This window comes from Anomaloglossus baeobatrachus, chromosome 7 (assembly GCF_048569485.1).
Source record: "Anomaloglossus baeobatrachus isolate aAnoBae1 chromosome 7, aAnoBae1.hap1, whole genome shotgun sequence".
In the NCBI taxonomy this organism is placed as follows: domain Eukaryota; kingdom Metazoa; phylum Chordata; class Amphibia; order Anura; family Aromobatidae; genus Anomaloglossus; species Anomaloglossus baeobatrachus.
In genome coordinates this window covers 171,302,540-171,316,651 of record NC_134359.1, presented here as the reverse complement: position 1 = coordinate 171,316,651, position 14,112 = coordinate 171,302,540, and the positions used below count along the sequence as shown (strand labels likewise).

Below are 14,112 nucleotides of genomic sequence, written 5' to 3'. Positions count from 1 at the left end.
CTTCTGGTGAGGGGGGCTGGAGGCATACACTTCTGACGAGGGGGGGGTTGGAGGCATACACTTCTGGTGGGGGGGGGGGCTGGAGGCATACACTTCTGGTGGGGGGGGGCTGGAGGCATACACTTCTGGTGGGGGGGGGCTGGAGGCATACACTTCTGGTGGGGGGGGGCTGGAGGCATACACTTCTGGTGAGGGGGGGGTTGGAGGCATACACTTCTGGTGGGGGGGGGGCTGGAGGCATACACTTCTGGTGGGGGGGGGTTGGAGGCATACACTTCTGGTGGGGGGGGGGCTGGAGGCATACACTTCTGGTGGGGGGGGGCTGGAGGCATACACTTCTGGTGGGGGGGGGCTGGAGGCATACACTTCTGGTGGGGGGGGGCTGGAGGCATACACTTCTGGTGAGGGGGGGACTGGAGGCATACACTTCTGGTGGGGGGGGGCTGGAGGCATACACTTCTGGTGGGGGGGGGGCTGGAGGCATACACTTCTGGTGGGGGGGGGCTGGAGGCATACACTTCTGGTGGGGGGGGGCTGGAGGCATACACTTCTGGTGAGGGGGGGACTGGAGGCATACACTTCTGGTGGGGGGGGGGCTGGAGGCATACACTTCTGGTGGGGGGGGGGCTGGAGGCATACACTTCTGGTGGGGGGGGGCTGGAGGCATACACTTCTGGTGAGGGGGGGGCTGGAGGCATACACTTCTGGTGAGGGGGGGGCTGGAGGCATACACTTCTGGTGAGGGGCGGGGGGTGGCTGGAGGCATACACTTCTGGGGAGGGGCTGGAGGCATACACTTCTGGGGAGGGGCTGGAGGCATACACTTCTGGGGAGGGGCTGGAGGCATACACTTCTGGGGAGGGGGCTGGAGGCATACACTTCTGGGGAGGGGCTGGAGGCATACACTTCTGGGGAGGGGCTGGAGCATACACTTCTGGGGAGGGGCTGGAGGCATACACTTCTGGGGAGGGGCTGGAGGCATACACTTCTGGGGAGGGGCTGGAGGCATACACTTCTGGGGAGGGGCTGGAGGCATACACTTCTGGGGAGGGGCTGGAGGCATACACTTCTGGGGAGGGGCTGGAGGCATACACTTCTGGGGAGGGGCTGGAGGCATACACTTCTGGGGAGGGGCTGATGTCCCCTGCTGTAATGTCCCCTGCTGTAATGAGCCCATTGTTAAACAATGTGCTCCTGCTGGTTCCCTTCTGTCCTCTATCATGCTGTTGTTTACACACAATAAAAAATATTCTTACCTCTCCTCCGTCCCGCAGAGCCTCCAGCTGCTTCTTGAAGTCCTCAGGCACACAGACCTCTCCGTGATAGCATCCGGTGTACAAAGCGGCCACTGCAGGATGTTTTCATGGCTTTACTGCAGTTGAATGCTTTATGGCGCCACAAAGCATTCAACTGCAGTAAAGTGCTGACAGCAGAAGCGGCGGCCCTGGACAGGTGAGTATACAGCAGTGTGTGTGTTTGAAGACGTTTGTGTCTGTGTTCAGTGTATACATGCTTGTGCGCTATGTGTGTGTATGTGCTCGGTGTGTACATGTGTATGTGTGTGCAGTGAGGACCTGGAAGCCTAAGCATCATTCGAAATGCGGCTGCGCAACTGACGCGGTGCATGCTGGAATAGGTGGACAGACGCAACTGGAGATTATGTATGTAGATAGTGCAGTAAAATGATCTGCAGCCTTAGGCTACATGCGCACGCTGCATCTTTTTGTGTTCACAAAATGCAGCCAAAACTGCATCTTGTCAGAGAGAGCCTGCAAATGTCACAAAAAAGCTTGTAATTGTCGGTGCGTTTTTGCGGCGTTTTTCACAACATGCGTGTTTGCTGCGTTTTTGTTGACAAAATCGCAGGAAGAATGAACATGCTGCATTTTTTTTTTTGGCACAAACTTTTGACAAAACGCTGACAAGCTGCAATGTGCGCATAGCAAATCTGACTTCTCATAGACTTTGCTGGGAAGTCAAATGTCAGAAAGTTCTGACAAAAAACGCAGCAAAAAACGCAGCGTTCGCATGTAGCCTTACCTACTTATTTATGCATTGATGGACATCTCAGGTCTAGTTTTTTGCATAATGAACTGTAGCTTTTAATCATATTTTAAAGTACATATGACAGTGGGGTTTTTTATTGCATTTTGTTGAGGAAAGTGACAACCCCTTCACGACCTTTGACATACCTTTTTGTACTTTTTGAAATACAGACTCGTCATTGTTATCATGCAGGAACATAAACCTTGCTGTTTCGCCCCCCCACCCCCACCCCAATGCCATAATCAATAGTGATTGAAGCATTTAGGAGGCTATGAGAGGGATCTTTTTCCCATCTGATTGGCGCCCCTACAATGTAATCCCAAGCTGCCGATCATTGTCATGGCAACCAGAGGTAAAATATGGTCCAAACGCATGGTCTAAATGCACTCTGTCATAATAAAAGGTAAAGTCCCATAGAGGGATAAGTAGAAATGTTTTTAAACCCTTCCCCCCCCCCCCCCTTTAGGGGGGAGCAACAATAGTACACGTTTATCGCCGCATGCAAAACAACCCAATCTATAAAATTTTCACTCTAGTTCACCCCTTAAGTGAAAACCGTAAAGTGGCACAAAATATGCTTTTTCATCATGAAGGAAAAAAATTGAATAAAACACAATCAGTCATATGTAAATAAAAATTGTATAGCTGAAAACATCATCTTGTCTCGCAAACAATCAAGTTGCTTCACATCTGTCAGCGTAAAAATAATGCTATAGCTCTCAAAATAGAGCTATGCAAAAACAATTTCTATAAAATTGTTTTTTTTTGTATAATCAGCAAAACATAAAATTAAATAAATGTGGTATCACTGTAATTGTACTGGCCCAAGGAATATCGCTGTCTTATCAATTTTACCACCCAGTGAACAGCCTAAAAATAAACCTAAAATACCTAAATTGCTGATCGGATTCAAAAAAGAAGTTCTCAGATGACTTTTAGCTGAAAAAATAAAAAGCTATAGCTCTCAGAATATAGTGATGCAGAAACAATTTATTTCTATTAAATTATTTTTGTGTAAAAGCTGCAAAACTTAAAATGATATAAATGTGGTATTGCCTTAATCGCAGTGACCTGAAGAATAAAGGAGTCTTATCACTGAAACTACACTAGGAACGATGTAAAAAAAAAAACACTTTTGACCTGCTGTTGTTTATTTTGCCTCCCAAAGATCGCAGTAAGGCTCCGCTCATATTTATCCTGCGCTATACACTGAGCACTTGCGCCATTGTTTCCTTGTAAATCTCTGACATACGTGATTCAGACCGAACTCCCGAAGAAAGATTCCCCATAATGCGGCATATAGACACAATGAACTGTTTCTGGCTTATGATTTGATGGTGTCCATCTTTTTAAGCATGCTTAAAGGTTTTTTCCCACCAACAAAGTTAATTTTAAAGTTTTAATCAATAGATTTTGGAAAGATAAGTTCCACAATTAGAATATTATCACTCCTTCCCTGTCTTTTTCATGGTGACAGACTCCCTTTAATGAAAAATACCGAATTGTAAACACTGGATGAGAAAAGGGTTTGTTGTGAAAATTAATGTTTTGGTGCTTTTTTTGTTTCAATTATAGGTTGATGTAGATGAATCAACTCTTAGTCCTGACGAGCAAAAAGAGAGGAAAATTATGAAGTTACTCCTGAAAATAAAGAATGGGACACCTCCAATGAGAAAGGTATGTATTATGTTTTATTTTTATTTTTTTAATCTAGATTAATGATTTAACCAGATTTAGTAACAATAGAACTGGTTGGCTTTTAATATTGAATATTCCATAGGTTGAATGGTCAACATATTGATTTTTTTTTTTCTTTTTATTACCGTGTTTTCCCGATAGTAAGACGTACTTACTTACTTACTAAGGGGGTGATAGTAAGACGTAGTGGGGGTTTTGGGGAGTCGGCTAATGTACGACGTAGCCCGAAAGTAAGACGTAGTAAAATTTTATTTATTTATTTTTTTTCTTCTTTACAGTACAGTTACAGCGGCAAAGCGCTCAGCTGAGCGCCCTGACATGCCGCTGGCAAAGCGCTCAGCTGAGCGCCCTAATATGCCGGCGGCTGAGCGCTCAGCTGAGCGCCCTGACGTGACGCTGGCAAAGCGCTCAGCTGAGCGCCCTAATATGCCGGCGGCCGAGCGCTCAGCTGAGCGCCCTGACGTGCCGCCGGCAAAGCGCTCAGCTGAGTGCCCTAACATGCCAGCGGCCGAGCGCTCAGCTGAGCGCCCTGACATGCCGCCGGCAAAGCGCTCAGCTGAGAGCTGACACATGCCGGCGGTCTAGCGCTCAGCTGAACGCCCTGACATGCCGGCGGCTGAGCGCTCAGCTGAAAGCTGACACATGCCGGCGGTTGGGCGCTCAGCTGAACGCTCGGCTACCGAGAAATGTTGAAATGTTGCAGTAATGTTGTCCGTGGTCCATCAGGACCATGGACAGCATACAAAATCACGCAGCCTCAGTGCCCTCATGTGCAGCCGCTGGTGGTTAAGTTTCCTTAACTTGCGGTATACTTAGGGCGCAATCGCGGCAAGTCCCCATACGGTACATTGCATGGAGACTTGCTGCGATTGCTGTGGGATTTTTTCCAATATAAGACATATCCTGAAAGTAAGACATAGTGGCACTTTTGTGTAAAAAGAATGTAAGACACTGTCTTACTTTCGGGGAAACATGGTACTAATTTATAAGTGTTAAAGAAATCTGTCACCATGTTTTTAACAACTAATCTGAGGTCAGCATTATGTAGGGGCAAAAACCTTGATTCCAGTGATGTATATTGGGCTGCTTTCTGTAGTTTTTATAGAAACACTCTATCAGCAGGAGATTATCACTAGAGGACTAGTATAGCCCTATCAGACCCCCACCATTAATTTGCAGTTTCCTGCTTATGCACATTCTACACAAATCTGTAAATCATTGGTGTGGACATTCAGATAGCCTCTAGATCTAAAGCACATACAACAGGTCTTAATCAAAACTGCCTCAAGCTGCCTAGTAAATGATAAACTGCTTGAATCAAGATTTCTGTCTCTACATTATGCTGCTCTCAGGGGGGATTGTAAAAACCTGGGGACAGATTGCTTTTAAAGGGTACTGAAGGATGGGACCCCTAAAAATCCAGAGAATCTGGCTTTGTGGATCCTCATGTGAGCTGCGCGTTCTCTGGATCGTTGGAGATTTGGAGATGTAACTTTAAAGGGAACCAATCAGGATTTTCGTATATAAGGTAGTGCCAGTACTGCACTGGCTTTCAGGCAGATTATCTACATACCATTAGTGGTCAGCTCGCATGTTTAGCCTTTTCAAATCCAAGAAGTTAAGTTTAAAAATTTGTCAGCTTTTTGATTGACAGTTTCACTGGAGCAGATAATAACCGGGCGGGTATTCATCTTATTACCCAGCGTGCCACCCGGCACCAGGGCAGCTAGAAGAGTTGGATACAGCGCCAGAAGATGGCGCTTCTATGAAGGCGCCATTTTCTGGGTTGGCTGCAAACTGCAATTCGCAGTGGGGGGGGCCAGAAAGCTTGGGCCACCCAGCGCTGCGGATTCCAGTCCCCAGCTGCCTAGTAGTACCTGAATGTAGATTCTTTTTATTGTACAATTCCATGTACAGGCGTCAAATATTATAACGCGTTTCGGCAAAAGCCTTTCTCAAACAAAAGATGATTACTGCATCACAATTCCCACTTAACATATTAGTTAAACTCAAATCCCAAGATCCAAATTTGGATCTTGGGATTTGAGTTTAACTAATATGTTAATTGATATATTTGATTATGCAAATGAGTAGGGTGTTTGCCCCTACCAGATCCATGAACCTTTATTATTTAGAGTGGGAATTGTGATGCAGTAATCATCTTTTGCTTGAGAAAGGCTTTTGCCGAAACGCATTATAATATTTGACGCCTGTACATGGAATTGTACAATAAAAAGAATCTACATTCATAAAGAAGAGTGCCGGTCTTTTTCTTCAATTTTGATTGTGGATGCCTTCCATAGACCTGAGCACCGTTCATCCCTGAGTGCCGCCCTGGAACTTCTTTCCCTAGTAGTACCTGAAAACAAAACAAAGTGGACTTCGCCCAATTTTTGTATCCAGCCAGGTACAACTAGTCAGCTGGGGACTGGAATCTGCAGCGCAGGGTGGCCCAAGCTTTCTGGCCCCCCACTGCGAATTACAGTCCGCAGCCGCCCTAGAAGATGGTGCTTTAACCCCTTCACGACTGCGGGCAGTAAAATTACGTCCTATTTTAACGTGAATTAACGACCAGGGACGTAATTTTACGGCCTAAAGTTCATTTGATTGCCGTGGCCATAGCAACGGCTTTCAAATTATGTCCCCTGCTGTTTCTTACAGCAGGGGACCTTTGCTTCACCCCAGGGGGGGTGGCATCTCCACCCCCCATCGACGATCGATGTGATTGGCTGTTCAAATCTGAACCGCCAACCACATCTTTCGAACTGATTTCGGTAAAAATAATGCCGGAAATAGTGCGATACTGTGAGATCCGGCTATGATGTGCTGTAGCAGGTACAGCAGATCATAGGTGGATCTCAAACATGCCGCCCCCAGCCCCTGCAGCACTGATTGAAGCGATCGTGCTATGACGCGCAATCGCTCCAATCAATGTGCAGTGGGGCGGTCTGATCTGCCGGTGGCCGCCCTCCCCAGGCCTGTGCTGGTCTGGGGACCCTCCCCCAGCATGTCTGCAGCGTGCAGCACTGGCTGGTACTAGTGGTACCACGCCACCACTGCTGTCACGGAGCAGGAGCGGTGAGTATTGTGCTCACCTTGCAGCCCCTGCGCGCTCTTGTGATTGCTCCTGCGCGCTTCCGTAATGGCCCCTGCTCGTGCCCCCCTGCGATTTCCCCCCCCCCCCCCCACATCCCGATCTGCCCCCCCCCGACATCCCGATCTGCCCCCCCCGACATCCCGATCTGCCCCCCCCTCGACATCCCGATCTGCCCCCCCCTCGACATCCCGATCTGCCCCCCCCCCTCGACATCCTGATCTGCCCCCCCCCCTCGACATCCCGATCTGCCCCCCCCGACATCCCGATCTGCCCCCCCCCCGACATCCCGATCTGCCCCCCCCCCCCCGACATCCCGATCTGCCGGCCTCCCCCGTGATCTCTATTCTGCAGCTCCGGTATCTCCCTCCTCCTCTGCTCTCCCCCTCCCCCTCTGCTCTCCCCCTCCCCCTCTGCTCTCCCCCTCCCCCTCTGCTCTCCTCCTCCCCCTCTGCTCTCCTCCTCCCCCCTCTGCTCTCCTCCTCCCCCCTCTGCTCTCCTCCTCCCCCTCTGCTCTCCTCCTCCCCCTTTGCTCTCCTCCTCCCCCTCTGCTCTCCTCCTCCCCCTCTGCTCTCCTCCTCCCCCTCTGCTCTCCTCCTCCCCCTCTGCTCTCCTCCTCCCCCTCTGCTCTCCTCCTCCCCCTCTGCTCTCCTCCTCCCCCTCTGCTCTCCTCCTCCCCCTCTGCTCTCCTCCTCCCCTCTGCTCTCCTCCTCCCCCTCTGCTCTCCTCCTCCCCCTCTGCTCTCCTCCTCCCCCTTTGCTCTCCTCCTCCCCCTTTGCTCTCCTCCTCCCCCTCTGCTCTCCTCCTCCCCCTCTGCTCTCCTCCTCCCCCTCTGCTCTCCTCCTCCCCCTCTGCTCTCCTCCTCCCCCTCTGCTCTCCTCCTCCCCCTCTGCTCTCCTCCTCCCCCTCTGCTCTCCTCCTCCCCCTCTGCTCTCCTCCTCCCCCTCTGCTCTCCTCCTTCCCCCTCTGCTCTCCTCCTCCCCCTCTGCTCTCCTCCTCCCCCTCTGCTCTCCTCCTCCCCCTCTGCTCTCCTCCTCCCCCTCTGCTCTCCTCCTCCCCCTCTGCTCTCCTCCTCCCCCCTCTGCTCTCCTCCTCCCCCCTCTGCTCTCCTCCTCCCCCCTCTGCTCTCCTCCTCCCCCCTCTGCTCTCCTCCTCACCCCTCTGCTCTCCTCCTCCCCCTCTGCTCTCCTCCTCCCCTCTGCTCTCCTCCTCCCCCTCTGCTCTCCTCCTCCCCCTCTGCTCTCCTCCTCCCCCTCTGCTCTCCTCCTCCCCCTCTGCTCCCCTCCTCCCCCTCCCCCTCTGCTCCCCTCCTCCTCCCTCTCCCCTCCCCTCTGCTCCCCTCCTCCCCTCCTCCCCTCTGCTCTCCTCCTCCCCCTCCCCTCTGCTCTCCTCCTCCCCTCCCCCTCTGCTCTCCTCCTCCCCCTCCCCCTCTGCTCTCCCCCTCCCCCTCTGCTCTCCTCCTCCCCCTCCCCCTCTGCTCTCCCCCTCCCCCTCTGCTCTCCCCCTCCCCCTCTGCTCTCCCCCTCCCCTCTGCTCTCCTCCTCCCCCTCTGCTCTCCTCCTCCCCCTCTGCTCTCCTCCTCCCCCTCTGCTCTCCTCCTCCCCCTCTGCTCCCCTCCTCCCCCTCTGCTCCCCTCCTCCCCTCTGCTCTCCTCCTCCCCCTCCCCCTCTGCTCTCCTCCTCCCCTCCCCCTCTGCTCTCCTCCTCCCCCTCCCCCTCTGCTCTCCTCCTCCCCCTCCCCCTCTGCTCTCCTCCTCCCCCTCCCCCTCTGCTCTCCTCCTCCCCCTCCCCCTCTGCTCTCCTCCTCCCCCTCCCCCTCTGCTCTCCCCCTCCCCCTCTGCTCTCCCCCTCCCCCTCTGCTCCCCTCCTCCCCCTCTGCTCTCCTCCTCCCCCTCCCCCTCTGCTCTCCTCCTCCCCCTCCCCCTCTGCTCTCCTCCTCCCCCTCCCCCCTCTGCTCTCCTCCTCCCCCTCCCCCTCTGCTCTCCTCCTCCCCCTCCCCCTCTGCTCTCCTCCTCCCCCTCCCCCTCTGCTCTCCCCCTCCCCCTCTGCTCTCCCCCTCCCCCTCTGCTCTCCCCCTCCCCCTCTGCTCTCCCCCTCCCCCTCTGCTCTCCCCCTCCCCCTCTGCTCTCCCCCTCCCCCTCTCCTCTCCCCCTCCCCCTCTCCTCTCCCCCTCCCCCTCTGCTCTCCCCCTCCCCTCTGCTCTCCCCCTCCCCCTCTGCTCTCCTCCTCCCCCTCTGCTCTCCTCCTCCCCCTCTGCTCTCCTCCTCCCCCTCTGCTCTCCTCCTCCCCCTCTGCTCTCCTCCTCCCCCTCTGCTCTCCTCCTCCCCCTCTGCTCTCCTCCTCCCCCTCTGCTCTCCTCCTCCCCCTCTGCTCTCCTCCTCCCCCTCTGCTCTCCTCCTCCCCCTCTGCTCTCCTCCTCCCCCTCTGCTCTCCTCCTCCCCCTCTGCTCTCCTCCTCCCCCTCTGCTCTCCTCTTCCCCCTCTGCTCTCCTCCTCCCCCTCTGCTCTCCTCCTCCCCCTCTGCTCTCCTCCTCCCCCTCTGCTCTCCTCCTCCCCCTCTGCTCTCTCCTCCCCCTCTGCTCTCCTCCTCCCCCTCTGCTCTCCTCCTCCCCCTCTGCTCTCCTCCTCCCCCTCTGCTCTCCTCCTCCCCCTCTGCTCTCCTCCTCCCCCTCTGCTCTCCTCCTCCCCCTCTGCTCTCCTCCTCCCCCTCTGCTCTCCTCCTCCCCCTCTGCTCCCCTCCTCCCCCTCCCCCTCTGCTCCCCTCCTCCCCCTCCCCCTCTGCTCCCCTCCTCCCCCTCTGCTCCCCTCCTCCCCTCCTCCCCCTCTGCTCCCCTCCTCCCCCTCCCCCTCTGCTCTCCTCCTCCCCCTCCCCCTCTGCTCTCCTCCTCCCCCTCCCCCTCTGCTCTCCCCCTCTGCTCTCCCCCTCCCCCTCTGCTCTCCCCCTCCCCCTCTGCTCTCCCCCTCCCCCTCTCCTCTCCCCCTCCCCCTCTCCTCTCCCCCTCCCCCTCTGCTCTCCCCCTCCCCCTCTGCTCTCCCCCTCCCCCTCTGCTCTCCTCCTCCCCCTCTGCTCTCCTCCTCCCCCTCTGCTCTCCTCCTCCCCCTCTGCTCTCCTCCTCCCCCTCTGCTCTCCTCCTCCCCCTCTGCTCTCCTCCTCCCCCTCTGCTCTCCTCCTCCCCCTCTGCTCTCCTCCTCCCCCTCTGCTCTCCTCCTCCCCCTCTGCTCTCCTCCTCCCCCTCCCCCTCTGCTCTCCTCCTCCCCCTCCCCCTCTGCTCTCCTCCTCCCCCTCCCCCTCTGCTCTCCCCCTCCCCCTCTGCTCCCCTCCTCCCCCTCCCCCTCTGCTCCCCTCCTCCCCCTCTGCTCCCCTCCTCCCCTCCTCCCCCTCTGCTCTCCTCCTCCCCCTCCCCCTCTGCTCTCCTCCTCCCCCTCCCCCTCTGCTCTCCTCCTCCCCCTCCCCCTCTGCTCTCCTCCTCCCCCTCCCCCTCTGCTCTCCCCCTCCCCCTCTGCTCTCCCCCTCCCCCTCTGCTCTCCCCCTCCCCCTCTGCTCTCCCCCTCCCCCTCTGCTCTCCCCCTCCCCCTCTGCTCTCCCCCTCCCCCTCTGCTCTCCCCCTCCCCCTCTGCTCTCCCCCTCCCCCTCTGCTCTCCCCCTCCCCCTCTGCTCTCCCCCTCCCCCTCTGCTCTCCCCCTCCCCTCTGCTCTCCTCCTCCCCTCTGCTCTCCTCCTCCCCCTCCCCCTCTGCTCTCCTCCTCCCCCTCCCCCTCTGCTCCCCTCCTCCCCTCCTCCCCCTCTGCTCTCCTCCTCCCCCTCCCCCTCTGCTCTCCTCCTCCCCCTCCCCCTCTGCTCTCCTCCTCCCCCTCCCCCTCTGCTCTCCCCCTCCCCCTCTGCTCTCCCCCTCCCCCTCTGCTCTCCCCCTCCCCCTCTGCTCTCCCCTCTCCCCCTCTGCTCTCCCCCTCCCCCTCTGCTCTCCCCCTCCCCCTCTGCTCTCCCCCTCCCCCTCTGCTCTCCTCCTCCCCCTCCCCCTCTGCTCTCCTCCTCCCCCTCCCCCTCTGCTCTCCTCCTCCCCCTCCCCCTCTGCTCTCCTCCTCCCCTGTCCCCCTCTGCTCTCCCCCTGTCCCCTCTGCTCTCCCCCTGTCCCCCTCTGCTCTCCCCCTGTCCCCCTCTGCTCTCCCCCTGTCCCCCTCTGCTCTCCCCCTGTCCCCCTCTGCTCTCCCCCTGTCCCCCTCTGCTCTCCCCCTGTCCCCCTCTGCTCTCCCCCTGTCCCCCTCTGCTGTCCCCCCGACGTCCTCTTACCTGTCTTCACCGGCCGATCACATCTGCCTCCATCTTTTGGGTCCTTCTTCCTGTGTCTTCTGCTGAGCTGTCCAACTTCCTGCCTGCTGCTCCTGTAAAGCTGTTCCTCCTGCTAATCCTCTGGGTACTGGGAGTATAACTTTTTTTTTTTTCTTTTTTTTCCTCTATCCCCTGTCAATTTTTACACCTCATGCGTCCGTGCTTCTCGCCGAGCGCTGATCAGGGATGCAGATAACGTATCTGCATCCGTGGTCAGTTTTCGGCGGGACTTTTTTTTTCCCCGTATCCCCAATGCTTTTTGTATCGCATCAGTCCGTGCGTCCCGCCGAGCGCTGATCAGGGATGCACATAACGGATCGGCATCCCTGCTCAATTTTTGGCATGACAAAAAGCATCGGGGATACGGAAAAAAAAGTCACGCCAAAAATTAAGCAGGGATGCCGATCCGTTATGTGCATCCCTGATCAGCGCTCGGCGGGACGCACGGACTGATACGATACTTTTTTTTTTTCCGTATCCCCAACGCTTTTTGTATTGCATTAGTCCGTGCGTCCCGCCGAGCGCTGATCAGGGATGCACATAACGGATCAGCATCCCTGCTCAATTTTTGGCGTGACTTTTTTTTCCGAATCCCCGATGCTTTTTGTCACGCCAAAAATTGATCAGGGATGCCGATCCGTTATGTGCATCCCTGATCAGCGCTCGGCGGGACACACAGACTGATGCGATACAAAAAGCTGAGCGCGGATTAGCATCCCTGCTCAATTTTTGGCATGACTTTTTTTTTTTTTTTTTTTTTTTTACGTATCCCCAGCGCTTTTTGTATCTCATCCGACCGTGCCTCCTGCAGCAGCCGATCAGTGCACTGCGTCTGTGCGTTTGAAAAGTCAAATGGCGTTCCCCGCCATGCGCCCAAACAATTTATTTCCACCACATATGAGGTATCTGCGTACTCGGGAAAAATTTCACAATACGTTTTATGGTGCATCTTTTCTTGATACCCTTGTGAAAAGATAAAAAAAAAGCTACCTTGTTGCTGCAAAAATTTAAAAAAAAAAAAATAATTTTCACGGTTCAACGTTATCAACTTTCAGTGGAGCCCCTGGGGGTACAAGGGGCTCACTAAACATCTAGATAAATTCCTTGAGGGGTCTAGTTCCAAAATGGGGTAATTTGTGGGGGAGCTCCACTGTTTAGGCACCATAGGGGGGGGGTCTAAAAACGTGACATGGTATCCGCTAATGATTCATACAAATTTTGCTGTCAAATGGTGCTCCTTCTCTTCTGAGCCCCGCCATGCGCCCAAACAATTACTTTCCACCACATATGAGGTATTGTCGTACTCAGGAAAAAATGCACTATAAATTTCATGGTGTATTTTTTTCCTGATACCCTTGAGGAAAAAAAAGCTACTTAGTTGAAGCAACAGTTTTGTGGTAAAAAAAAATAAATTCTTTTCACAGCTCAACTTTATAAACTTTTGTGAAGCCCCCAGGTGTTCAAAGTGCTTACCAAACATCTAGAAAAATTACTCGAGGGCTCTAGTTTCCAAAATGGGGTCACTTGTGGGGGAGCTCCATTGTTTAGGCACCTCAGGGGGTCTTCAAACCTGACATGGCGTCCGCTAATGAGTGCAGCTAATTTTGCGTTCAAAAATTCAAATGGCGCTCCTTCCCTTTCGAGATCTGCCATGTGCCCAAACATTTGATTTCCACCACATATGAGATATCTGCGTACTCAGGAGAAAATGGACAATACATTTTATGTTGCATTTTTTCCCGATACCCTTGTGAAAAAAAGCTACCTAGGTAAAGCAACAGTTTTGTGGTAAAAAAAATTTTTTTTTCTTTTCACGGCTCAACGTTATAAACTTCTGTGAAGCCCCCAGGTGTTCAAAGTGCTCATCAAACATCTAGAAAAATTATTTGAGGGCTCTAGTTTCCAAAATCGGGTCACTTGTGGGGGAGCTCCATTGTTTAGGCACCTCAGGGGGTCTTCAAACCCGACATGGCGTGCGCTAATGAGTGCTGCTAATTTTGCGTTCAAAAATTCAAATGGCGCTCCTTGCCTTTCGACCTCTGCCGTGCACCCAAACAATTGATTTTTACCCCATATGTGGGGTATCAGCGTACTCAGGAGAAAATGCACAATAAATTGTAGGGTGCACTTTCTCTTTTCTCCCTTGTAAAAATGAAAATTTTATGGCTAAAGTAACATTTTTGTGTTTAAAAAGTAAAATTTTCATTTTTTCCTTCCACATTGCTTTGGTTCCTGTGAAGCACCTAACGGGTTAATAAACTTCTTGGATGTGGTTTTGAGCAGTGTGAGGGGTGCAGTTTTTAGAATGGGGTCACTTTTGGGTATTTTCTGTCACCTCGGCCTCTCAGTCACTTCAAATGTGATGTGGTCCCTAAAAAAATTATTTTGTAAATTTTGTTGGAAAAATTAGAAATTGCTGATGAACTTTGACCCCTTCTAACTTCCTAACGAAAAAAAAATTTCTTTCGAAAATTGCGCTGATGTAAAGTAGACAAGTGGGAAATGTTATTTCGTAACTATTTTGTGTGACATATCTCAGATTTATGGGCATAAATTTTCAAAGTTTGAAAATTGCGAAATTTTCGCACAATTTCCAAAATTTTCACAAATAAACGCAAAAAGTATCGGCCTAAATTTACAACTGACATGAAGTACAATATGTCACAAAAAAACAATGTCAGAATCGCCAGGATCCATTGAAGCGTTCCAGAGTTATAACCTGTCAAAATGACACTGGTCAGAATTGCAAAAAATGGCCCGGTCATTAGTGTGTTTTAGTGGCCGGGGGTGAAGGGGTTAATAGAAGCGCCATCTTCTGGCGCTGTAACTAAATCCTTCAGTGGCCCAGGTGCCACGCTGGGTAATAAGGGGTAAATACCAGCTTTGTTTTACCAGCTGATAAAAAGCCCAAGATTCTTAATGTCAGGCCAAGTTTGACCCGGCAATTAAG

At 53.3% G+C, this 14,112-nt stretch overlaps 1 protein-coding gene across 1 annotated transcript in view; it reads left to right on the top strand.

Moving 5' to 3' along the window:
- The window catches only part of SF3B1 (splicing factor 3b subunit 1), a 446,304-nt gene that overhangs the window by 211,963 nt on the left and 220,229 nt on the right, over positions 1 to 14,112 (top strand). Inside the window, exon 11 of the mRNA XM_075319718.1 lies at positions 3,622 to 3,723. Within this exon, the coding sequence (XP_075175833.1) occupies positions 3,622 to 3,723 (102 nt within the window). The remainder of the gene's footprint in view (positions 1 to 3,621; positions 3,724 to 14,112) is intronic.